Genomic DNA, 27,551 nt, shown 5'->3' on the forward strand with positions numbered 1-27,551 from the left:
GTTGAATTGATTGGAGGAAGGATGGGATAAAGCTAAAACCAATGTTCAAATAAATGCAGGGCCTCCCTACTCAAGCATTACATTATAGGTGTGGTGAGAGGAGTAAAGAGAGAAAGGAATGATGTGAGTGAGCCTGATCTCACTGCATATATAGGTGAAGGTGGAAAGAGTAATGCCAGAATAGGCCATAAGCTCAACCCAGCAAAAGATCAGTAAGCCTTGTGATATTGTCCAGTATAAATATATGCGTTGTTATCACACTGCAGATGCTACAGGGAAAGTTCACGCTTTCTCTCCCTCTTCGATCCCAGCCAACCATAATGATGAACTGCGCTTGACGTTCCCTGTGAGAGATGGGGTTGTATTAGAACCATTCCGGCTGGAACACAATTTGGCAGTCAGCAACCATGTATTTCACCTACGGCCCACTGTCCATCAGACGCTAATGTGGAGGTAGGTTTGTGAAGGACCATGGGATGGACTTTGTAGTGTTGAGAATAAAACAGCAAGCAAGATGCTGTCTTTCTTTGGGGACTGGGTGGGAAGGCTATAACCTATTTTGTCTTGGGAAGTAAAGTCACATTTAGAAATCTAGACTGTATTAAATCAATGGTTCAGAAACATGCACAATCCTTTGGAAATCAATATATAACAATGCAACCTTTAGAACAAATCCTGACTCCCTCTCTTTGCTGCCATCCTTTCAGTAACAGTAACAGAAACAACAGAGCAAAGAAAATTGGTGGAGATGTTTCTTAAAAGGGAAGCTTTACTTCACCATGCACCTCACCTCTTGGCAATAATTTCTGCCAATATAAGATTAGGCTTTGTACTTTTGTGTGAAGCCATAAAAAATTAAATATTTAAGTTGACAGTAGTGGTTCACTCATCTACTGTACTGAGAGAGAGAGAATCCATCTACTTCGCCTACGCGGGTTGTCCAGGTGGCACCTAACCCTATGAAAACAATATATGTGCAGTATTAAGATTAACACCATAACATTAATAAATGATAAAACAATATTATCAAACATCCGCCTTATCAGCATCACAATAACTAAGATTTGCAGACCAAGAATCCAGGTGTTAGGATTGTGGGTATGTCAGAGCAGCTCCACACTTTATGTGGCACTCAGATTTGCTGTGGATACACATAAAGTATGAATGACAGGCATGCCTTGTAGGACAGAAAAAAACCTCAAAGCATTTTAGCAACAAAACTCCACTATTATAACCTAAACATTTAGTACATCACCATTACACCAGTCAATCAAAATTAAGCTTTTAAGAACAGAAAGCCTAGGAAAATAAGATAGTCTTAACCTTACAACAGAAGGTGCAGTGGAATGTTGCCTTGTGAGCCTCCATGGGAAGGCTGTTCCATAATTACACACCAGCTGTCATAGGGACAAGAGACACAATGACATGAAAACATATCTAAGACCATCTTTATTATGTTTATTATTGTTGTTGTACTTTTTGTCACTTTTCCATACACAATAATGCTCAAAGCAGCTCACAACGACAGTAAGACAAAAACAGTAAAGCAGATATAATGTGTAAGTATGCCAAATTCGTTTAAAACATTCATCAAAATCTATCAAAGCATCAGTATCACAATAAGGGAGCAGAAAGTACAGGTGCATTAATTTCAGTCAACATAAGAGCAGTGAAAGACATGCTCGCAGCTTCAGTCTCCTCAATGACACACGTCATCTATGCCAAAGGTGTTCACCAGTATTCAACAATTTCCAGTAGCCTGTCTCCCACGAGGACTGCCTTGCCCTCTAGGTCTCACCTAGGGTATTCTCCATAATAGACTGTTGTTTCCCTTGCTAGGGGCCCCAGAAATGCATATCACCAATTCTTCCCCTAACATGTACCAAATAGAGTGTCGCCTTCTAGGCACTTTCAGCAGCAGCAGATGCCACTTTTATAGCTAAAGTTAATCAGGGCGCCACCTTCCCATGCCAGACAAAGATCATGGAACTGGATCTTACAGGACTTGCAGCATTTCTTGGTGCATTAAATCTCTAGTGGTCACAAACTGGCTCTGCTGACAGTACTTTCCTAACCTTATCTTTGTGAAATTTGTGGAATACTAGACTAGTGAGAAGAACACCTTAAAATAAAAATGACCTGCTTCCCTAAGTCAAGTTCCTCTTATGTTTTTACAATTTCTGTATGACTGAGATCTGTTTAGAATTTGCTCTTGTGAATAAGCACCAACCCAGTATACCTTTGGCTCCCAAGTTCTCCTTCTCAAGCAACTATGGATTTTTTTCATGCCAGCTAAATATGTGTTTAGAGCCTCCGTGGCACAGAGTGGTAAGCGGCAGTAATGCAGCCGAAGCTCTGCTCACGGCCAGAGTTCGATTTCAATGGAAGGAGGAAGTTGAATCTCCGGTAAAAGGGGTCGAGGTCCACTCAGCCTTCCATCCATCCGTGGTCGGTAAAATGAGTACCCGGCATATGCTGGGGGGTAAAGAAAGGCTGGGGAAGGAACTGGCAATCCCATCCCATACAAAACGGTCTGCCTAGTAAACGTTGCAAGACGTGACCCTAAGAGTCGGAAACGACTCGCACTATAAGTGCGGGGACACCTTTACTTTTTTAAATATGTGTTACCTGGGGAGCTAAGTGCATGATGCGACAATATGTGCAGGATACATTGCCACCACTGTGTGACAATCAAGCAGAAAGAAGGACATCACTTAATGGAAGCACAGGTGGGCCAGTGCTGCATCTGACTTTACAGTGGCTGGTAACAATAAGCATGGATCAGCATCATCACTGGTCTGTTCTGTTTCTTCTGCACTCTTTCCATATATTTGTGGTGAAGAAGCTTATCTCTTTTAGTGATTGTGGACCACTTCACAAGATTAAGTTCAATATGGATCCTGCCATTCTATAAACCAAAATAAAACAATACCTCTAAAGCAAGTAATACATGGCTGGTGTATACATTGTTAAGGGAAAAAACCTTAGGATTGTTCACTTCCACTCAGTCTAGTTTCCCTTTTCTTTCGTCTAATGCCATTAACCATGCTTATGAGCTATCTCAGCACTGGCCTTAACTTTGGTTAATATTACTGAGTAATCCCATGCCCAATTCCTGATTCTTTAAGCCAGTGCTCAATGAGGGAGTGGAGAGGATGTGGGATTGTTTCATTTCAGTTTAGGTGAGACGTAATTTAGCCTGTGGTCCATTTGATATCTTTATAAATGCATAAACTATTTGTTAACAAGCTTCAATTAGCCCATTCAGACTTTGAAATAATTACAGTCAGTTATTAATAATTACCATGGAATGAATAGTTGTTATAAATGAAACCAAAACCATGAATTAATGTGGCTTAATATTAGGCATAATCAAAACAAAGAAGGTCCCCAAAGAGATGGGGGGGGGACAATCACCACTTCTTTGATTTTGTCTGTTGTTTTTTAATATTAGGCATACCATTAAACTTTCCAGATACAGCCTATCCCCATCTTCTAGCCTTGCTGGAGCTGGACGAGGCAACAGGCAAGCACTTAGACAGATATCTTCTTCCTCTAAAGCCTAAACCCAGCAGAGGCTCTAGTGGACTTGGGATCCAGTTATTGGTGAAAGAGGAAGCTGTCTTTGCAAATGCCTGTCTGTCTCAGCTCCACAAACAGTTCTGGCCTGGGCTGAGTGACTTTTTGCACTGCTGCTGTAACCTTGTTCTGTGTAGTATTCTGGGATGATTTTACAACAATTGAAAAGAAGTGGGAAGGCATCCTGCCCGACTTCAAGCACTGCCTTAATCGCTGTTAAAAGGCGGGCTATGTTTTATTTGCAACAACCCATTGGGAGGGGAAATGGTTATGTGACTTCACTCCAAATGTGACACTGGGCTAGGGCATCAATTAATTAGTTGTGAACCCTAATTGTGAATTCTTATCTCCTTTAATTTGAAACTGGCAGTTTTCAGTGGGTCACGTGCAAGAGCCAATGCCCTAAATTTGAAGTTCGTAGGCTGACTTGCCTTTCATTATCTCAGAGTCACTATGGCAGAGGGAGCAGAGTAGTTATTTTCTGACTCTTGTTAATAAGTAGTCACCACTGGGATTGTGCAGGCTTATTCTATAAATTTATAGAGCTGCACTGAAGCATGGAGCTGTTCCTTAATGCCCTATACTTTTTTAAAATGGCTTAGCATCCTAAAGTCATAGAGTTGCATTTAAATTAATTCTGAATCCTTTAGCATTAGACGCTGTCAAGAATTTTCCTTCAAAAACTGTATTTTATGGGAATGGTCTTTATACTATGCAAACAGCACAGTTTCTTTTTCAGAGTCTGTGGTAGTTGCTTTTAGACTTTAGTTGAAGTAGAAAATACAGAATTCCTACACATAAAGCTTAAACCATAGTTACACATTGGCCATGTTCACAATAAATCATGGTTTATCGTGATGTGCACAGCAGGCCTTGGGTTCACACTCTTCCTCTCCTTCTCCTGTTTGGCTGGGAGGACTTTAGAAGTTTTAACTTTCTGATTCCTTTGAACACAGCTTATCATTTTGTTCAACCAGATTTCATGCTTTATATCTTGACATGTCAGTTTCAATCAAATCAACTTCAAACCATGGTTTTTTAAACCACCGCAATCAGTTGAAACAACAAGCTGTGTTTAAGAGAAACAGAAAGTAAAAGCTTCCAAAGGCGTTCTACTGATTGCACAGGAATTTGAGGATCACAAAGCTACAGACTTTATTGCAGGAAAATGTTCACTTGGACTGACAACTTTCAGATTGTGTAGAAATCAGGCTGGCTTCAGCTCTCCCTTTCAGCTTCTAACAGATTTCCTAGTTCTTTTTGGGTCCTGTAACACATTTGGAGAAAATGAAATCTCAGTTCCTCTTTAACCTTCCTGTGTTTTTGTTGATACCTTGTTAACTCATATTCAGTGGCTTCTTCAGAGCTGATTCATATTTTAGTTTTTTGAACCTGGTGCACGTACCCAAGTTTAAATGTCAAAAATACCTGTGAAACTATCAACTGTGAGTGGCCCACACATTTTTAAATGGCTGTATTTCTACATAATAAACACTGAACTGGCAAGCAGAAAAGGATTGTTGCGTTTGCTATATAGTATTTAATTTTGGATCAGATATTGTCTGCTCTGGCCTCACTAGGGTTGTTATCTAGTAAACAGAAGGGAATGTGATTTAAGGAGGGAAATACTAATGCTAAATGAAACTGTCTGTTTGTTCTTTGTTTATGGTAACATATTTTACTTTCTTATTTCTAAATTCTAATTCTTGAGGACCTTCTTGACCAAACCTTTCCCCCTCTCTGCTGAGTTGTTCAAGCAGCTTAGAAGCCCACCTTTACGTAAAGCACTTTGAGCTCAACCATATGAAAAGTTGTATTGAACTGTAAAGTATTCATATTATTACTGCTCTTACCATTTTGCAGCTACATGAGAACTCTTTCTTATGTAAATAGCCTTCATAGACAAGATTTGTATCATGCATTTATTTGTCAAATAATTTAAAACAGAATGATGCTGCACAAAACAAAATTAAGGGGGCAGGAAAATGTATCCATAGTTATCAAAAACAAGAGGAAATGGGCATTTACCCTAGTTGTATGAGAAGCAGTTGCTTACCCCAGCCCAAATATATGCCTTGCATAACAGGTCAGACTTGGAGTTACAGTTCAAGTGCTATCACCATGAAGACAGACAGATGAACACTAACTGGCCAGCATCAGTCCAGGTCAGCGTCAATGCAACTCCACTTACGATTGAACGTGGCGACAACAAGACATCACATAAACCCCTGCATCTAAAGCACGTCTGCCAGCCAGGAAGAAACACAATTCAAATTACCGTCACAGCATGCTGTTGTGTAAGTACACAGGGCGGGATGCGCCTGCTGACTCTGGTTTGGTTGTATAAAAAGAAATAAGTGTTGTAGTTTGAGAAAGCATTCCATGAGACTTAATGCTCCTGGTGTCCCATTTTGCTGGGATTTTACGTTTGTCAGTGGTCCTTTTCTTTTTGTTCGTTGTTAAATGAGTACCAAACTTTGAAGCAAATAAATTGCTCCAGAGTTCAGGGTTTTTTTTTAACAAACAGCATTGAACCCTAGGAAAACACAGGATGCAATCCTGTACACATTTATCCAGGAGTACATCCCATTGAACTCAATGAGACATACTTTTGAGCAGACATACATAGGTTTGTACTGTAAATTGACCAGTGGTATATCCAGAAAGTGATTCAGAAACAGGCCAGTAGCAGGATAATAGGTCAAAACCTGGTTGATACAGATGGTCAGCAGAGCAAGGTCTGCCACAACTGATCGATTTTGGGATAATGTTAAAGAACATAAAATCATTTATTTAGCTTGCTCTTCTGTTGCTACCATAGTGTGTGACACCATTTGGATTCTCTGCCTTGGGAACCAAAATGTCTTGTGTCAATTCTGACTGTAGGGTTCAACTAAGGGGGTGCATAATTAGGGTCCATATTATCAAGCATCTTAGGAAAACGTTTGGAGAGATGCTATATCAGTTCTTTTGTAGGCCAAGAATTCCTGTCCCAGACCCATGAATGTTGTGCAAATAACTGAATTACCCCATCAACTAACCAAAGTCAGTTTAGAATCATTAATTGCATCTTCAGAAAAGTAATGATTTAATAGGATGTAATGTAACCTGCTAATCTGCCTAAGTGTTGCCCTACTCCAGTCAAATCAAGGTGCATAATCTTTAACTTTACTTCTTCGTCTCTAGACAATGGATAAAGAATTCAGGATCATTTTTTCAGGATCAACTGTGAATTAGGTCTAAGGACCATTTCACACATTACGTAGCAACAAATCTGAATTTGCCACTGATTGGAAGCTGAACTGAAAGCTGAATCTCACCCAGGTTTTCTGACAAGCTTGTCAGGCTGAAAACATGTTTTTGATATTTTCTTTGTTGCGTTCACCTTCTCAGGTGAAGAGGCCTGCTCTGCAATTCTGTCACCTAGGCTGTAGGCACTCTAGACACTTCAAAAGCAGTGAGAATGGTTTTTCTGGCTGTGTTTTGGTGCAACTTTGCTGGACATACCTTCCTTCCCCACTGCTGACTTCAGGCCTTGCAGGACCGCCCAAAGCAAAGTGTTGGGCCAGTCCCCGTCTCTGCCTGAGCCTACAACAAAGTGTTTCCATTGCCACACCTGGAGGGGCAATGGATTGATCTACCAATCAGTTGTGAAAGCTATCTGAAGCTGAATTTTTAAAAAACACACTTGAGCTGATCTGACCAGATTTTAGAGTAAAAAGGGGTGGAGGTTGACTAGAGTAATGTGCCCCCATTTTCAGAAAACAGAGGCAGAGACACACTGGAACCGGCACGACAGTAAGTGTGTTTCTAACCATAGAGGGAAATACAAACTCATTTGTAAAAATGTGTAAAGAGGAGATAATGAGAACAGTGGTACTGAGTATGAATTTGAAATGGAAAAATAGTGTTGAAACAGGAGATATCCAGATATTTTGAATAATCCCAAATTGATAGTAAATGGCTTATGTGTTGATCTTCAAGAGACAATGCAAATTTGGTGGAGCAAGATGTGGTGGAAAGGAAATAGTCCAAGGTTCATCACAGCTCTTAGATTCCCTTCTTAAGAAAGGACGCACGCACCGAGAAGCATACAGAGGCTCCACGTGGTTCAAATAAGCTTGGTCAACTTTATTCAAAGCATTACATTGCACTGAAATACAGTGTACAGTTTTTATTTTTTATTTATTTATTTATTAGATTTATATCCCACCTTTTCTTCCAGTAGGAGCCCAGGGTTTTGAAACCATGAATCAGTTTTCATGTATTTAAATTACATACATGAGCTTGTAGGAAATGAGGAATAGCAACAAAGTGACAAATAAGCAATATTTTCTTGAAGCAACAAGACTGAATAGCATATTTACATAATAACTTGATGTTAAGGTTGTTGTACGCTGCTTAGAGGAAAAAACTAATCTGAGAGGCTTGGAAGAATTATTTCCCCCCCCCTTCCCAGAAGCCTACCTTGCCAGCCCCTCACCCTGAAAGTCACTGCTCCTTTCCCATACCATTTTATAGCTGATAGTGATGGTGCTGTGAGTAGCGGCAGCTGAAAAAAAGAATCACCAGCATGCCGGGCAACAGAGCCTGGTGGCTCATGGATGATGTAGTTCTGCTGAAACCTGCTGTGCCATGACTATCAGCTGTTAAAAGGTAAGGGGAAAGGGGTTTGTGGCTGGAGCACTTTTGGAAATGGGTGGATAAGGAACCAAGAGAGAACTTACTGCCAATTCAGACTTTTTTTATGAACTGGGAAAGAGGTTGGGGGCTTTACAATCTCACCTGTCCATTGTGGTGGGCTTTTTGAGTTTGTTACCAAATGTACGTCATGGTCGCTTTGCTACCATTCCTACTGGAAAAGGGATTCCAGAGAATCCCACCAGCCTCCAGTACGAAGGCCCCTCTGCTGATGTTTTCTGAGGGTCTGGCACCTGGAGTAGGGCTTCGCCTAATGACCTTAATGGGTGGAAGGGTTTCTAGGAGGAGAAATGCTCTCAAAGGTAGGAGCTATGTCTGTCTGTGTAACTGCCTCTTCATCACACTATATAGTACCCAAAGCCAGGAACTCTGACTGGTCTAATGGCAGATGTACCCCACACAGATGAATGAATTTTGACTCTCTGCTTTTTCCCCTCCAGTCACATTTGTTCGTGTTGCAGTTAGTACACCGGCCATCGGTGCGTTCTGTACTGCAGGGCTTACTAAAGAAACGTCTCCTTCCAGCTGAGCACTGTATCACTAAAAGTGAGTAGAGCAATACATTCTATGTTTATGCTTCTATAATGAGCTACGTGTAGGACTTGAACTCAGTACTGTCTCGGGAATTTTATATAGAGTACAGAATTCATGCCGCAATGTTGAGATGGTACTCCATATTTATTTTACTCTCACACCCTTGTACCGTATTTCTTAAACAGTCAAGAGGAATTTCAGTAGTGTGGCAGCTTCCTCTGGCAATGCAACCCTTAATGGTGAGGATGGAGTGGAACAGACAGCTATCAAAGTGTCTCTGAAATGTCCGATCACATTCCGACGTATCCAGCTTCCAGCAAGAGGCCATGATTGCAAACATGTACAGGTGAGTGCCTTCGTTTGTCCCATTGATGCAGGCCTGCACATCTTGTGACATAACAACCTGAATGCAGCCTACCATATAGTCCTTGTCCCCTGCCAACATCCTTACTTTTTCAATCCCAGGCAGGCAGCAAAAACTGGAGATTTACCAACCCCCTAACGGACCACCATACATGAATGATGTGTGTTTGTTTTTCCTGCTTGGTCACAAGTTCAAATCAATTCTCAGATTAACACTATAAACTTAATATGAATATGAGTTTTAATTCTAGTATTTCCTGTCCACACTTTAGTGAGTTTGTTATCAATTCCCCCCAAAATGGAAAATGAGACTGGGGAAATTAGGGAGTGAGGAGAGGTTCTCTTGAAAATGCAGCACCCTTTATGTTTGTGAATGTAATATGTCAGTATTGATGTTTCTAAACATACTAGTTCTTGTTATGAAGAGTATCTCAATTACTGAAGGCTGAAGGCATGAAATATTGTATAATGAGCAGCTTAGATTCTGTTTAGTGGTTATGTTGAAGCAAGGAGATGTAGTGCCATCGTATAAATTGATCATAAAACACCACAGATTGTACATTGGGATTGTTTTTTTCTTTTAAAGCAAATATCTTGTCAGATTGCAATAGGATTTACTTCTGAGTAGACATGATTAGGATTGTGTTGTTAGTGACCATTTTGTGATGTATACACATTACAGCATCTCTAAAAACAAGTGAAACACCTCAAAAAGTTGAAGAAACTTGCATACCAACTGTTGATAGACAAAAGTTGGAGAATGTTGTATACCACATAGTGAAGAGCTCCTCTCAATGGAACCCTCTTTCTTTTCCTTAAGAGGGCCAGTCACTAGGAAAAGCAAAATCAAAACAGAAATTCAATGCACCTTGCCTCTCTGTATCCATATGGAATTCAGTTTCTAACAGCTGAAGGGACATTAGGTTTGACTGAGTGGATCCAGGGTGTGGTCAATGCATCATTGCGGGAGGGAGTGGTTCCAGCCACCTTGAAAGAGCCAGTGATCTGACCACTCCTGAAAAAGACCAACCTTGACCCACTGGTTTGTGACAACTACTGACCAGTTGCAAATACCCCCTTTTCAGGGAAGGTGATTGAGAGGGTTGTGGCGCAGCAATGGAAAGTACTCTTGGATGAAACAGATTATCTTGACCCATCCCAGTCTGGGTTCAGGCCTGGTTATGGGACTTAATCGGCCTTGGTCGCCCTGATGGATGACCTTTATCGGGAGAAGGACAGGGGGAGTGCAACCCTGTTATTCTTACTTGATTTCCCAGTGGCTTTTGATACCCTTGACCATGGTATCCTTTTGGGCCAACTTGGTGAGATGAGTATTGGAGGCACTGTTTTACAGTGGTTCCAATCCTACCTCCAAGGTTGCTCTCAGAGAATAGCATAGGATGACTGTCTTTCGGCCCCCTGACAGTTGAGCTGTGGGGTGCTGCAGGGTACCATCTTGTCCCCCATGCTGTTTAACATCTATATGAAGTCCTTGAGAAAAGTCATCAAGAGATTTGGGGCAAGGTGTCAGCAGTATGCTGACAATACCCAGCTCTATTTCTCCCTAACATCTGGATCAGGAGAGGCCATGCAAGCCCTTGACCGCTGCCTGGACTCGGTGGTGGGCTGGATGAGGGCCAATAGACTGAGTCTGAATCCTAGCAAGACAAAGGCACTGTGGGTTGGTGGTTCCTGAGTTCAGATAATTGGTCAGTTGCCTGCTTTGGATGAGGTCATACTCCCTCTGAAAGAGCAGGTTTGTAGTCTAGGGGTGCTCCTGGATCCATCTTTGTCGCTAGAGGCCTAGGTGACCTCCCTGGCTAGGAGTGCCTTTTACCAGCTTTGGCTGATAACACAGCTGTAGTCATTTCTGGACCGGGATAGCCTGACCACTGTTGTCCATGCTCTGGTAACCTCCAGCTGGATTACAGTAATGTGCTGTATGTGGGGCTGCCCTTGAGGATGGCCCGGAAGTTGCAGCTGGCGCACAATGTGGCGGTGAGACTGCTCATTGGGGCAGGGTATCACCAACATATCACCCTGCTGCTGAAATAATTGCAATGGCTGCCTCTTAGCTACCTGGCCAAGTTCAAGGTTCTAGTTTTGGTGTACAAAGCCCTATATGCTTGGGACCAGGACACCTGAAAGACCGTCTTACCCCTTATATACCCAGTCAATCACTGCGCTCTGCAGGTGAGGGCCTCCTGCAGATACCATCTTATCATGAGGTCTGTTCCACACAATGTAGGAAACGGACCTTTAGTGTGGCGGCACCTACCCTGTGGAATTCCCTCCCCTTGAATATTAGGCAGGTGCCATCTCTGTTATCTTTTCGGCACCTATTGAAGACTTTCCTCTTTCAACAAGCCTTTTAAGTTGAGACCTATCCCAGTCTGCATCTGTGTTGGAATTGCTTTTTAATATGTTTTTTAAGCTTTTTTTTCCTCAACAGTGTTTTTAACCCTTTTTAAAGATGCCATTAAAGCTTTTTTAAAAAATGTTTTTAAAGTTGTTTTGCTTTAATGTATTTTCAGGTCTGTTTTTAATGACGTTATAAAGTGTTTTTAGTGCTTTTGTTTGTCTCCCTGGGCTCCTGCTGGGAGGAAGGCAGGATATAAATCAAATAATATAATAAAATACAGAATTCATTTTCTAACAGCTAAAGGGGCATTAGGTTATTTCATGTCAAAGCAGCTGAATCAATTGATGGGGACTGCTCATAGATTGTTATCTACCTGTTGTGACTTTTAGTATGACTTTTGATGTCAAATTAGGAAAATGTAGATATGTATGTACTGTATATCTGTATGGGTGCTTGGATTGAAAACAGAAGTATACACACATGTATAAAACAAACAGGGTGAGAATCAGAAGTTGCATAAGCAGAAGGTCTCTTGTCCAACCCTTCTCCTCCTCCTTCAACCCTGAAAAGTCTTTCTGCTGCCACAAAGATTTTCTCCTGTGATTCCCTCCCCTCCCACCTCACAAACTTCCTGAATTGCAGCCTATGCTGCCCAGCAAGGTGTCTGACCCTCCTGAGAGGCTTAGGAACATAGAAAGCTGCCATATAGTGAGTCAGACCATTAGTCCAGCTAGCTCAGTACAGGCATACCCCACTTTAACATACGCAATGGGACCGGAGCGTGTATGTAAAGTGAAAATGTACTTAAAGTGAAGCAATTATCTATGCATGTACTGCACTGCTATCGCCACTAGATGGCAGCAGCGTCATGCCATTAAGTGTCCGTAATTGCGAAGCACGCGTACGTTAAGCGGGTTATGGTGGCATATGGAGCATGTTCGTTATAGCGAGGCAACGTTAAGTGAAGCAACGTTAAGCAGGGTATGCCTGTACTGTACTGTCTATACTGACTAGCAGTGGCTCTCCACGGTTTCAGGCAGGAGTCTCTTCCAGCCCTACCTGGAGATTGAATTTGGGGCCTTCTGCATGCAAGGCTCTACCACTTAGTTATAGCTCTTCCCATAAGAAGAGCCTACTGGATCAGGCCAGTGCCCCATGTAGTCCAGCATCCTGTTCTCACAGTGCCCAGCCAATTGCCCGTGGGAAGCCCACAAGCAGGACTTGAGAACAAACAGCATTCTCCCCTGCTATGGTTTCCAGCAACTGGTATTTGGAAGCATACTGCCTCCAACTATGGAGGGAGAGCATAGCCATCATGGCTAGTAGCCATTAATAGCCATATCCTCCATGAATTTATCTAATCCTTCTTTAAAGCCATCCTCTTTTCAAAGGGCAGTGGAGGAGAAAGTTGTGTGAATGGCCTCGTGCAGCCTTTGGATCCTACCCACAGTGTGTTCCATGTTTTAAACCATTATTTCTGTTATTTATACATTAATAACATATGCACACTGTAAGCTTTTCTTTCCTTCCATGCGGCAGTGAAAATGTTCCTCTTTTTGATATGCACACAACAGAGGGAAGTTTAGCTTTAATTGTATTTTGGCAGTAGAATTGTTTAGCTAAAATAGATGACTTCCTGTTCTCCAGTGCTTTGATCTGGAATCCTACTTGCAACTGAACTGTGAACGAGGGACGTGGAGGTGTCCAGTATGCAAGTAAGTGTGAATGTTCAATATAAGTTGCAGCGAGATGTTTAAATAATAGGCTTTTTTTAACCACTAACATTATTTGTTTTATGAAGAATAACTGATGATCAAATAAAATGCATGAAAATGTAGAGAATAATATAAAAGAGCCCATTTAAGAAATTCAAGGAGGGGTGGTTATAACATGATCCATGACATTTGAAGAGGAAAAGATTTGGAATGTATAAAAGGCTTTCCTGAGAAGTCCTGATATGTGGAGAATTGCTGCAAAATATTGATGGTGCAAAGACCACAATAATATTGAAAAGAAAGCCAACCTTTTTACAAATTCTATGTGTCTTTGGTCTAACTAGAATAGAAAAATTATGATGGGTGTCATAGTTGGATATAAAATAATAGCTAGCTTTGGCTGAACCAGAGTTTTTCAAATTCTGATCAAATTCTAGATTTCTTAAACCTAGTCAAGGGTTTTTCAGTGAGAAGATCTATTACAGCAGACACTTCCTTCCCTCTGATACTTTCCCCCATCAGTGTTCACCTGTTGAGTAATGTTGAGTTTGTTTTAGAGACCAAAGCCCTACCAATGCCTGTGTGAACTGTACACAGGGATTCCGTAGCAGGCATGTTGATGTGGAAAGGATTCTCTGAAGGAAGAATGTTTACAACCTCTCACTTAACCTCTTTCCTCAAGCTCTCAAGCCATGGTTTAATGGTTTTCTAAGTATAAATATAATGCTAATCCCTTGTTCAGACTCTCAGCTTTTTCCTTCTGTTTTATTTTTCAAATGCTACACTTGAGAAACATATATATTAATATCATTGCCACGTAGAACTACATATATTGGGTATCTGGGCAGCATAATGCCATGTCAAAGCCTTTTAATGTAGCCCCCAGGAGTGCCTGGAAGCATTCTTAAGGGAGACATTCAGTTACAAGGACATTCAATTGCAAATCTGTGCCTATGAGTTTTGTGGGAGGAAAAGAAAATTTATGTCTGAGACTCAAAAACCAGGAGGCAAATTAAAAGGATCTAACAATAACCAGATATAATTCAAGGTGTTTGAACTGATATATAAAAATGAAGGGGCTTTGGTCCCCTTTAGTCCAAAAGCAACCTCTTCATCAAATCCCATCTATGTGCTTTATTTATATAGCAAGGGTAATGGGTGGTCTGGTGCTCAGTTACTGCCTCCCTGATGCAAACAGCTTAGGAGTTTGTGAGGGCCAGTGCTGAGCATGTAGAGATTTGTGAGAGTGAGATCATCATATGGGCACTATATATATATATGTATGTATATATATATATATATATCAGTGGTCCCCAGACTGGTGCCCCCAAATGTGTGGAACTACAACTCCCATCATTTCTGCTCATTCGCCATGCTGGCTGAGGCTGAAAGTTGTCGCCTAACAACATCTGGGAGGCACTAAGTTGGGGAAGGCTGATAAACAATCACAATACTTTGACAACATGTCTTTTGAAAAGTGACAAATTTCCTTTCCTTGAAACAACTATACACAACCAAATTATCATTAACTGTAAAACTTTTGGATCTAAGTTAGGTGCTACTGGAAAAAAATGAACCAGTTACTTTGGAAGGAAAAGTAAATTTGAACTATTAAGTGCTTAACTTAAGGAAATCAAATCTAAAAAAATTTTGGCTAGCTGTTGTGTTCTTTGTGTTTGAAAAACAACCCTAAATGAAACTGGAATGATGAAAATAAATATTCACACATGAAAGCATAGTTACTTTCCTTGTCAATAATAATAATAATATGCTGTCAGGTAGCAGGAAAAGGTCAATTTTATCCAACAAAACCCAGCAGCTTTGCTACGTGGTGATAAAGTATGTGGTAGGAAGTATAATTCTTTGTTTCCATTGTAGTAGTTAAGCTAAAATTCTAGGCAGTCTAGGTTCCATGTCTGTAACACAGTAACCTCGCGGAATATTGCTCATATGACCTTTGCTCCCCCAACTTGGTCACCCTGAGCCATCAAAAGGTCTCCTAATCTCTTAACTCCACCTATTCCCTTTTACTATCCTTTATGCCTGAGACTCCCTTCCAGAACAGTTAGACTCTGCCACCTCTCTCTTCCTTCAAACCCTTATCAAAGTCCACATTTTCCCTTAAGCCTTTAGTGTTTTTCTAGATTTCCCCTCTGCTACCTTATTTGCAACTTTCTGAGGGGCCCCAGTCCAACTTCAGTATTCTGTTCCAAGAGTGAATATGCAGATCCTTGCATGCAGTCATGTGCATGTAGGCTGCTACTGAACATGAGGATCTGTGCAATGGGTAATAATCCCACAATGGAATTTGTAAGAAATCAGAATCTCTGACCCCTCCTAAAGCCACAAATCAGGCAACATAAAAGAAGAAAAGAGCAACTCTTCCTAAATTGCTTCCTTCTCAAATCACATGCAGATGATTGGTGTAGTCTTTCCCACAAATCCAGCATTGATCAGTAGGGATCCAGTACCAGGAGCATTCAGTTTTCTTAGGCTTTGATTGGCGTGGGAGGAAGATACCACCTGTCTCAGGCTCCTGTCCCTACTTGGAGCTTCACACATGTACAGACCTCAAATCCTGTAGTTTGAGGTCAATGGACTTAACCCCTTCATAGTTCATATCCCCTACTAAAACCAAGTCCATGTAAATGCAAGTACATTTTTTCCATCCCCCACAGTCTAAATTTAGATTCTGAGTTCCTCAGAGGAGGGGACTGACTTTTAGATACATCACTTTGTGGAGCACCATGCACATTTACCACTTGCTGTATTTTTATGAAAGTGCAGCCTATAAATTTTTAAATAAATACAATGTGTGGTGCCGTGTTTGTAAATAAATAAATGTACTGTCTTTTTCCCCCCCAGTAAAACAGCTTTGCTGGAGGGCCTGGAGGTCGACCAGTATATGTGGGGCATTCTGAATGCTATACAAAAGTAAGTGCAACTTCTCCATTGGAAAAGAAGTGCAGTCCCTTGTTTCTAATGTTTTTCTGTGCTGAAGTGGGGGTCTTTTCTATGCACTGATTGTAAGCGCAGAGGTCCTTTAAGGTTTAGGTCTCTGATCTATGTGTTGAAAGCAAAGAGGAGAGAGAGGTGAAAAAAAAGTTGAAAGAAATATTAAAGAGGTAGTGGCCACTTCAAATCCAAAGCTTGTCTACTGTGGGTTATATCTGTAACACATCTGTTGGCTATTTGGCCCAGTAAAGCAAGTTTGCCTTTTTCCTGTTGCTAACAAGCTCACTCCATTGATGACATTCCTGTCAAATGGCCAATGAGAGAACTGATATGCAGATGAAAGTATCTATTTGTTCTGAAAAGAGTGCAAGTACCTTAGCAAGGTGCTAATATATTAATAAAATATTGTAATATTATAAGCTAATATTAGCTTATAAAGGAGCCTATGCTGTTGTGGATTTGTCTGAGTAAACAAGCATGTTTATTGGTTTGGCTTGATCAGACTCCTCCAAGCGGAGCTTTTTAGATAATGGGTTTGTGGACCTAACTTGAGAATGGTAGCTTCTAATGGCAATATACAATATTGAAGAGATACAATATTATGGAGTGCATCTTTTGCTTTATAGCTCAGAGTTTGAGGAAGTCACAATCGACCCAACATGCAGCTGGAGGCCTGTCCCAATCAAGTCAGACATTCACATCAAAGATGATCCAGACGGCATTCCTTCCAAGAGGTTTAAAACCATGAGTCCTAGCCAGATGATCATGCCTAATGTGATGGAGATGATTGCAGCTTTGGGTCCAGGCCCATCACCTTATCCCTCAATCCCACCTCCACCTGGTGGCAACAGTTCCAATGAATACAGTAACCAAGGTGGGTTTAAATGTTTTGAGTGTGTGGGCATGTGTGTGTGTCAAATAAACAGTATTGGCCACAAACCATCTACTGCCCATCTCAGAAGAAGTCATAGGCATCTCTTCCTCTCCCAGGCAATTAATCTGAAACAGATTAGTGGAGCCTCCCATTGGTGGAACAAAAGGCAATCCTTAAATTGACTGGCATGTTTCCATTCCAGTACAATGGCTCTTCCCATTCTTTCCCAGTAATCAGAGAGGCTGGGCTTGCAGGCTCCTTGACTTTAGTTTGGAAGGGAGATTTACATGGAGTTGGTGAAAAGAAAAAGAAACCAAGAAGGTTCACAAAATAACATGATATTGCTGCAGGGAGAAAGGAGATGCCTTGTTGTTGTCTAGCGGGTTTTTTGTTTTTTTTAAGGTATGAGAACTGATGTACTTCCATGGATCATGAAAGAAGTAAACATAAAATATCAGTTTTTAAAAGATCATACAATGGTGCAGGCATGTGGAGATAATTGCTTTGCTTATTCTTTGTGGAGTTACAAGCATGATTCAGTCAGTGCTTGAGATATTCATTGCAAATCCCATCCTAACTGCTCATACTGTAAATGAGGAAATAACATTTTCTGAGATTCAAAATACTGTGTTTTGAATACTGAGAAAAATGCATTTCTATTGTGGGAAAGTTTATTCTTTCGGGGAAGTTTTCTCCATGGTAAGAGGTAACAGCTGCACATTTATCATGCAAAAAAGGGGTGGTGGAAAAGTCTCTTAAGTAGATGGAGAAGCTGGTGACTAAACTAGGCATTACATTAAGATGCAGGTAATATTACACCAGCAGCAGGTTTCCAGATGCATACTTGCCCTTGCAAATATCATTTAACACTAGGGAAACCTTAAATATCTGTGGCAATTATTGGTGTTCCAGTCCCTCCCCACAAATTCCTAAGGTTATGCCCTTTCATCCTTCAGTTGGCCTGCCTGATTTGGTCTCATATGTAGGCATTAATTGTGTGTAAGAAACTGGATGTCTTCTCTGGATACACTTACATAGATGTTGGCTATGTAAACAGTAACATAACAGTAGTAGCAGCATCACATGTAACGAGCGCATACATGTATATTTCATCACATTTACACACAACAGGAAATGCTGACTGGCTGATTTGTGCAGCATGTACACCAAGTCTTCCCCAACCTGGTGCCCTTTGGGTGTTTTGGATTACAGCTCTAATAATTCCTGACCATTTGCATGCTGTTTGGGGTTGATGGGTATTGCGGTCCAAAACATCTGGAGGGTACCAGGTTGGAGAAGGCTGATGTACATGAAACAAAATAGATGTGTCTTCTTCACAAGATGGTGTGAGAGTGACATCACCACATTTTCTTATACCAAATTATGCCCCGTTAGGAATTCCATTTTTTGTGAACTGGTCCTACTTAAGGGTGTAAAACATTTGTGGGAACTCTTTGGGTTTTTAGACTGAAAATTCTCTAGTGAAGTGATTATTGGTGTTTCAGAGAGACCAACAAATTTGGCCAATTTTGCGAATGAGCAAGTAAATGCAATATTAGTCTCGAGAGAATTACATTGCCAAGCTCACTCACAGTGAGGACATATTTATGCTCAAGATCAGGAGCCAATCATCCTGGGTTGATTTTCCAGCTCTCTCTTTAAATAACGGTTAGAGATCTGCAGTCCTATGGGTCCAGTTAGGCCCATAGGAGCTTCTTATCTGGCTGTCAATATAGCACCTGATTCCAAGGGCCTCTTTCCACTTTCTTTTTCATTTCGCTACTTTGTCTCAACAAAAAACTCAGGCAAGGAACTCTTTGACTCTCGTTCTTTCACTCCTCAAGTGAACAGCAACAGAGGATTTGGCAGAATTATCCCCTTGTGCATTTCAGTTGCTTGGTCTTATATGTAAGCCAAGACACAGGCAAGTGGGAATGAGTAGCCAGGATAGACAAGCCAAGAATTCTGCCAAAGAAAAGGGATTAAAGAGCCTTTTGGCTGCGTCCGTTCTTGTGAGAATGAGGCAGTGGATGGAGCCTTCAGTCCTGTCTCAGTTCAAAATACTACTACTTTTAAAAATTGCTTGGTGACCAGGGCCTTGGCAAAATTGCCTTCCTTACTTTCTGCCTGCTGATCTTTATTTCCTGTTCCAGACTTCTCAGTGATCCCTGCAGAAAGGCATCATGAAGCACAGTTTTAATCAACAAGTTTCACATGGGTGATTTAGACTTAATTATTAACCTTCACATTTCAGCATACTGTGGTACAATTTGTAAAAAATTATGATGTATTCAGAAGAGACTTGTAAGCAGAGCCTCTCTGCTTTAAAAACAGTACTGAGGCAAGAGATGGGGGAGCCTGCTAAGCTCTTCAAGACATGCGACATGATTGTATGTATATTTCTTGGAAGTAAATCCCACTGTGTTCAGTGGGGTGCAGCCCCAAGTAAGAGCACAGAGGATGGCAGTCTTAGCTGGTTTGCAGATTAGCAAAGTGAGAATTAGTGAGGCTCTGCTGTATTTACATGACAGATCAAAGCCTCAGCTTCCCCAAGAAATACTCTTACACAGCTCATGACTTCTGTTCCCCCAAGATTAAATTTCTCCTCAAACTGAGCTTGTGCCGGGAAGCAAATGATGCAGATGTTTCAAGTGCCATCAAACTCTCGGATTGGCTTGAATGTTGCAAAGCTGCTTCTCTTCAGTTGACACAACAGAATCCCCTCTGGGCTGGCTCCAAAGCTGCTCTATTATTTCAGAGCTCAACATGATCCTGTTCAGTGGCTGATGTGAAATAGTAGTTGTACTTCTGTGCTTAGTTCACATCATGTAACCCACAAGGGCTGGCATTGCAGTTAAGAGATTTAACTGAGATACTCAGGAGATAATGGAAAGAAGAAAAAAACACCAGCCCTTGAGCATAGGACTGGGGACAATTGACCAGGTCAAGAGTAGTCATAGGACAAATCAAGTCACTGCTGAATGTACCCCACTGTTTCCATACAGTTTTAGAGAATTCACCTGGGTGTGGGTGTGTTAAATCTAAAATCCAAAATATGTTTCCTTTTCCCACTACCATCACAAGCCTCAAAAGCCAGGGGTAAGCCATGTCATAAGAGTGTGGGAGCAAGGGAATGGATGGACCAGTCCAGTTTTGTCCCATTCCTATTTGACATGGGTCCCCCACTCAGTTAGTCCCATCCTGTTTCTGCATAAATGTGGTGGGTGTTTTTTAATGCATCACTTTTCCTCTCCCCTCCACCCCCCCCATTTTTCCTTGTACTTATGAAATGGTCCAAGCAGACTACCTTTAAAAATAAAATGTTTCAAATTGACATAGCCACGAGTAAGCTAGGGAGCACAGTCTTGCTACAGTGATTGCAAATCCAGCTGCAAAAGGCCCTGGGACTGATGGGACATGATGTCATGTCATTACTCCCGGGGCCACTGTAGTGAATGGGGGGGAAATGTTCCCAGGCTCTTGCAGCAGTACTGTCAATCAGTGCAGCAAGAGCTGTGATTCCTAGCCACCCCAAGCAAACGTATAAGTTTGGAACAAGAAATAAATATAAAAGTCAGGCCATGGTATAAAGATTCTGATGGGGTGTATCAAGTGAGTTTGCCTTGGAAAATAGACCCTTCAGATTCGCCCTTCATCCTTGTCTGATGCACGGAATCAATCAGCTGATGTCATTTGTGAAATCAACTGATCAGCGGGAGGGCGGGGTTTGATTCTGCATTGGCTGAGGGTGCCTGTTCCCAGGAGGGAACAGGTGCCTGCAGCCAACAGAGCAAGATTTAACTCCCACTTGTTAGCTGATGAGCAGGGGTTAAATTCTGCTCAGGGAACAGGCACACACAGCCAAAGAAAGCCTGTAAAATGCAGGCTTCTTTCTCACACTTCCTGCAACATCAGGGTGGTGGGATGAGACGTTTCTTTCTCCCCGCCCCCCTGCCTCTGCTGTGTGTAAAATGCAGGCTTTGTCTCTCCTCCTGGGAGAAAGAAGCACTTTGCCAGACATATGATCAGCACTTCCCAAAGCACTGAGTATAGGGCTAGAATGCCCTCTGTGCTGCCAGCCAGGCAACTGGCTGTCGGGCACTTGGGAACCCTGTGCAAGGGATTTTGGAGGTGGGTGGGACAATCCATCTGTCAATCATGTGATGTTATAAACAATGTCATGTGATTGACAGGCAGGCAGCCCTACCCATCTGTCAAATTTGACCCATGGGGCCACTTCTGATACGGACCTGACCTGTGAAGCCAAAATGGTTGGATGCCCTTCCATCAATCCTTCTCTTCCCTCCCCCTCCAGCATCAGCTGAGCAATGCAGAGCAGGAATGAAGGTTTATTCCTCAATTAAGTGCTATGGGTTGTGAGTCTGGGAGGATGTTAGAGAGTGCTCCCTCGCAAACAATAATATTGGTCTCTCTGCATGGGACTCTCCTTTTTCGCCTTAAAGGACCATTAACTTTTCCAAGCTTTGAAGGGAGAATGAGAATACTGCAAGAGCAGACCCCATAGGGCAGCTGTGTGTGGCCACAAAATAGGTGTGGCAGTTACACATATGACTGCACCCCCATTTTCCTGGAAGACGTTTTAATCCAAACAGGAGACTAGGCAAGTGGCTGGTGGCAAATCTGTTCGTATGTGCAAAGTGTTCTGCAGGTTGGACTGGCATATTTCCAGCCTATGCCCTGTTGTAGCTTGGCTCAAGGCTGTCAGAGTGATTGGGTTGAAGCAGTGGCACTTACTTGCAGAGCAGGGTCACATTCACAAGGGCAGGGTAAAGACAAGTTATGCAGGATCACAACAGACAAGGACCCCCTGGATAGATCACTGTGACAGATGCTGGCTTGAACTCAATCAAGAAAAGTTGTTGTCCCAGCAGCAAACGGAGGCCTTATGAAGGCTATCTGGTCTAGACCTGCAGTAACCCCGCCCCTCTGAGGAACTGTCTGTGTTTCTTAAAGAGCCATTGCCTAGTTCTGTAGTTGCTGGCTCCTACAGCATGACAGTAGTGAGGAATGCACTGGGAGGAGGGCCCAAGTCTGAGGAGTTGGGTAAAGCTGCATTCTCTGCACTGGAAGGTTCCAGAGAGAGGGATAATGGCTCCCTGGGCCCTGCCTTCTCCCCCTCTGAGTCTTCCTCTGAGCCAGAGGAGGGATTTAGGCCAGAGAATGTGACACCTTGAAAGGAAAGGGGACACATTTTGCCTGAATCTTTCAAGGGCAAGGAATCACTTCTTTCAAACTTTGGTGACTAGAATACAGTTAGGCCTCCTAATTCAACTGGGGTTTGTAATCTTTTGTAGGTTGCAGAAAAACGGGTGTGATTGGAGCAGTTGTAACACTAGTTCATCCAACTCAGCAAAGTGTGGTGCTGAGAAACCTAGTTATTTGTTGTAGAACACCAGCAAAATGTTATGGTGGCCCTGTGCAGGATGGCTCAGTGTGGAATGCCTGGAGCACAGTTCTTCCTTGGTCCTGAGGAACTGCCTGTGGGGACTGAGCAGTTCTCTCTGGGGAAATTAGGACCAGAGGAAGGGATCATTCGGGGGACACCAAGGAGAAAGCAGCAGCTACCTCGTGCCCTACCTTACACTCCAACACTTATTCATCAGCAGCTCTCCTACTCACAGGTGTGACAACACCTGGAGCTTTCAGCTGCATCCCACAACTATGTAGAGACTGATTTGAGTTGCTCGATGCTCCCGTGTCTGACTCTGTCATTTGCAAGGACTGCACAAGAGACTAAATACTTTATATAAAAATATATTCAAGAATAATGTTCGAGAGATATTCACAGATTCATACTCTTCCTCTTTCTTTGATGGTTCCCTAGCTTGGCAATACCCAATTGGGAATACGGGGGGGGGGAGGAAGGGCACTGTTGAAGCTGTTGCTAACAGGTGGGGGACGGTATCTGTTGCTTTGAGGCCCTCTCTCCTGTTAATTTTATATGCAGATAGCCTAGCAGATTTTTCCCTCCAGTGTTTGCTTCCAAATTCATATGCCCTTTCCAAAGCCACTCATTTTAAAACGTTGCCTTGCCTTTTCATTCCTTCCTTTTTAGTTGTATCTTTGCAGCACTTTGTTTTTATTGCATTTTTTATTTTAATGTTAGCCTTCGCTCTATCTCAGACTGACTGTCTATCTCACTGGATCACCTATTCTTCCTAATCTTTTCCTTTCCCTAGTATTAAAGCAGCCTTCCCCAAACTAGTACTTCTTTAGTACTTCTTTACTCAACGCATAGTTAAACTATGGAATTTGCTCCCACAAGATGCAGTAATGGCCACCAGCTTGGACGGCTTTAAAAGAAGATTAGACAAATTCATGGAGGACAGGGCTATCAATGGCTACTAGCCATGATGGCTGTGCTCTGCCACCCTAGTCAGAGGCAGCATGCTTCTGAAAACCAGTTGCCAGAAGCCTCAGGAGGGGAGAGTGTTCTTGCACTTGGGTCCTGCTTGCGGGCTTCCCCCAGGCACCTGGTTGGCCACTGTGAAAACAGGATGCTGGACTAGATGGGCCACTGGCCTGATCCAGCAGGCTCTTCTTATGTTCTTAAACTGGTGCCTTTCAGATGTTTTGGACTACAATTCCCAACATTCCCAAGCATTGGCTGTTCTGGTTGGTGTTCTTGGAAGTTGGAGTCCAACATCTGGGGGACCAGCTTGGGCAAGATTGTGTTAGAGTCATGATTGGGAGGATAAATATGAGCAATACAGGATTTTAATTGGAATTGGATAAAAGTGAGGTTTATGTAGGAGTATTGCATTGATAAATTTGTATAGATTATAGTATTATATGGCATGTTAGATATTATTATACAGATTTCTTGATATTTGGTAGGATTATGTAGATATAGATTAGAAAATTAGATATATTGACTTGTGCTGTCAATTATTTAAATATATGGGCTGTCACCGACATAATGAAGTGTACAGCAGACACCCTAACCTCTAGAGCAGAGGGGGTTAACCTGTGGCCCTCCAGATGATGCTGGACTACAGCTCCCAACATCCCTGATCATTGGCCATGCTGGCTAAGGCTGATGGGAATGGAGCCCAAACCATCTACAGGGCCACAGGTTAGCCGCCCCTGCTCTAAAGCACCTGAGTAAGTGGCAGGAAGAGCATCCTTAGGCTCATTGAGGATTATTGGCATCATTTTTAGCCAGAAAGAATAGAGCTTCATGGTCTTCAGCATCACTGCATGTACAGGATCTTGTTTTGCTTTTGAAAGAGTTACAGGGGAAGAAGGAGAAACCAGGGGAGCCTCTTCCACCTCCATAGTCACTGTCTGCTACCCAGTTTCCCCCTGCCTTGGGGACAGGATTAGGGCAGCAGGCAGTGGCAGGGTGGGGGTGAACACAGAAGAATCAAAAGCAGGTCTGCATTTGATGGATCTGTGACTGCCTTGATTCTGCTGTTTTTCCCCTGTTGTGAACCTATATCTGTGGCAGACACTAGGAACGTGCACTGTTCATGAGTGACCCCTAGGTTGGTGGAGCAACCGGTGTTACTGAAGGTTAATCTTCTATTGTTATGATTCCCCAAGTTGCTTGTGTGTGGCATAGTGCCAAAAACAGGGTGGACATTGCTACTCCTGCCCATGTGCCCTCTCTCCCCTATAACATCTTCTCCCAAATTCTTGTTTCCTTCTGCATCTCTCTTTCTTTCTCTTCTCTTTTCTCATATTCTATTGCTCCTATGCCCACCAACCACCATCTGGTCTCTCTCTTTCTCATAGTATCTTCCCTCCCCACCCCCAAGCACATGCTACACATTGACGCTCCACTGTACCTGGAACGCCATGCCAGTGCCTACTAGTCTTCTCGCCTGCAGCATGCCAGCTTGGCTCTCAAACTGTGTTGCCCTGTTGACATCTGGGGTGCTTCCAATGTTCCTGTGCCCACCTCCATTATTTCTACCTCTTTTGGTACCAGGCCACTATAAAGATACTCAGTATATCTAAGTAGCAACCCCGGCACAGCTGGAATGCCAGCCTGCCAACTCCCTTCCTCTCCTTGCTGATGCTATTCTGCCCACGTGCTCTGGCCCATTTTAAGTGAGAGAGATAAAGGTGGGCACTATGCCCACACACTGCTGACACCCACTCCAGTAAGAATTATGCCTGCTTGCTTCCGCATATGCCCACCTCAATAGGAAAGTGACTGAGTCCATACATTCTTGCCTGTGCTTGCCCCAGCACGTGTATGAGAGACACATGATGCGCATGCTGCTGCCTGCCTTCCTGAAGGACAGGGACTGGCCATTGTGACCTCATACCTCATGCTGTCTTGTGTGAAAGGGAGAGAAACTTCATTGTGACCTCATGCCTGTTGTTGCCTGTCTGAAGGAGAGAGGTTGGTCATTGTACCCTCATGCTGATGGGGTCTGCTTAAAGGGGCCAGAGTAGTCATTGTGACCTTGAGCCTGATGCTTCCTGCCTGAAAGAGGGAATAGGCCATTGTGACCCCATGCTGATGCTACATTGCCAGAAGAGTGAGTGAACCAAGTGCCTTCCTACAGCTGCTGTCCCATCTGAAGGAGAGAGATACACACATGGCCATCCTCTGTCAAGAGGCAGGTGCTCTTTGTACTATGTACCAGGCAGGGGTTTCTTAAACCTTTTACTCTCCCAGCCTCTCAAATAAAAGTTTCACTTCCCCTCAAGAAATGAGGAGCCACCAGTATCCAGCAATACATTTTGGGACATGGGATGACTGAATTTCTTCTGCCTGTCAGTGAGAGATTCTCTCTACACTGGATTTTCTTGCTGCCTGCTAGTCACTTCTCCAATAAATGGGAGCCACCAAAGAGTTGGCCACTATCATTTTGGGGGTGATAAAGTATCAGAGAGCAAATTTGAAAAGGTTTGTAGAAGCTAAATGAAAAATGAAAACTTAAAACTAATGCGAAACCAAAAATACTGCACACACCACTGTGTACCTTGGAATATTTTTCAAAGAGACAATTACTGTGGATGTGGAGGAATTAGAAACCAGTTTGTCTCAGCTTTTCTGTAATCTTAGTTGGGATTTAGCAGCAGATCCAAATATAAAGGGGGCTGACAAAGGTACAACTACAGTAATTCTGGGTTTTGAAAGTTTTTTTCCATCAATGAACTACTGAACATCATACACTTCTGGTGCAAAGGACCCATCTTAAGCTATACAAATGTATACAGTCGGCAGAATAATTCTATAAATTCTATTCTGATTCTGTACAAAAGAACAAAGGTTTGGGGGGTTGGAAGAGGCCATTATTATTATGTACATGTATATCACTCAGCACACGTACAAGTTTTGTATAATGAAAAACTTAGATTATCTTTATTGTACCAAGCTCTATACAGCTGTTTTCCATCTCCAGAAGATCCAACAGTATTAAGCAGCCATTCCATATTAGAGGCTAACGTCACTTGCGTAAGAGTAAGCCCCATTGAATTCAGTAAGACTTATTTCTGAGTAGACACAGTTAGGCTTGCACTGAGAGCTCCTTTCGCAGAATGTCTGTTTCTTTTGAAGACCTTTTTTAATCAAAAATTAAATCTCATGTGTGACTGTACATGTCATCAACAAGTTGAGAGTCATAAAAGATGTACAAGATGACCTTTTGACAAAATTTGATGTAAGATCCTAATACACCAGTGTTCTTCTGTAGGAAGCAAAAGTATTTAAAATACTCTTAATATGCGCAAGAATGTTAAAAGTTCAACTACATATTTTATCAGGTCAGTAGTAGAAACTGTCATATTTAAGATATTTTTCTTTTAATGGGAAATTCTGTTGGCAGATCAAGGGGATAGCAGCTATGGATTCTACATGAATTATTTTGAAACTAGGCACATTCATTCTTCAGATAATCCATACAGAGATACTTTTATTCTGTTGTGATGTTATACAGATGGTATTTTCTTACTACGGCAAGAGTAATGTGGAAAAATTAGGGGGAGGAATGGGGATTGGCTTAATAATGGCAATAATAATGATTTTCTAAATGAATTACAATTTAAGAAAGATAACTTATTGAATGCTCTTGTGCAGAAGGAAGCCACAGGATTTTCCCCACCACAGTCTATAGAAAACCAACCGATAGAAACATAATTAAGGTACGATAGCTCACATCTGCAGTATATCAGAATCAAATTACCTTGGGGCCAATTTTTATGTCTCAGAAGAAATTCTTCCAGTTTCAACTTGGAAGCTTCTAAACTACAGGACAATTTAGTTGACAGAAAATATCTAATAGAGATTGTGCCGTCAGTCACAAAGAAAGACACACATCAGGTTAAAGATTATTTACTTAGGGTCAGTGGAAAATCTAGCACCAACAGAGTGAATTGTAGTCTGATTGTTGATAGTGTAAGCATGGTTTTCATGAAAAGTATTATCAAAGTATTTACTGGAGATATACCTCCTTGCAAAGAAAAACCTTAAAAGAGTTGGTCCATAGCA

General features: G+C 42.1%; 1 protein-coding gene across 23 annotated transcripts in view; it reads left to right on the forward strand.

Moving 5' to 3' along the window:
* Positions 1 to 27,551, forward strand: part of ZMIZ1 (zinc finger MIZ-type containing 1) — a 621,029-nt gene that overhangs the window by 579,586 nt on the left and 13,892 nt on the right. For 19 of the 23 annotated variants that reach the window (XM_061634913.1, XM_061634912.1, XM_061634907.1 and 16 more), the window contains 7 exons: positions 267 to 453; positions 5,666 to 5,876; positions 8,721 to 8,826; positions 9,000 to 9,160; positions 13,187 to 13,254; positions 16,120 to 16,188; positions 16,836 to 17,083. In XM_061634913.1, coding sequence (XP_061490897.1) covers positions 267 to 453; positions 5,666 to 5,876; positions 8,721 to 8,826; positions 9,000 to 9,160; positions 13,187 to 13,254; positions 16,120 to 16,188; positions 16,836 to 17,083 — 1,050 coding nt within the window. Of the gene's footprint in view, positions 1 to 266; positions 454 to 5,665; positions 5,877 to 8,720; positions 8,827 to 8,999; positions 9,161 to 13,186; positions 13,255 to 16,119; positions 16,189 to 16,835; positions 17,084 to 27,140; positions 27,206 to 27,551 lie in introns of all 23 variants that reach the window. The other 4 variants (XM_061634919.1, XM_061634928.1, XM_061634929.1 and 1 more) reach the window with 2 other exon arrangements.

The sequence above is a fragment of the Rhineura floridana genome, chromosome 7 (assembly GCF_030035675.1).
Source record: "Rhineura floridana isolate rRhiFlo1 chromosome 7, rRhiFlo1.hap2, whole genome shotgun sequence".
In the NCBI taxonomy this organism is placed as follows: Eukaryota; Metazoa; Chordata; class Lepidosauria; order Squamata; family Rhineuridae; genus Rhineura; species Rhineura floridana.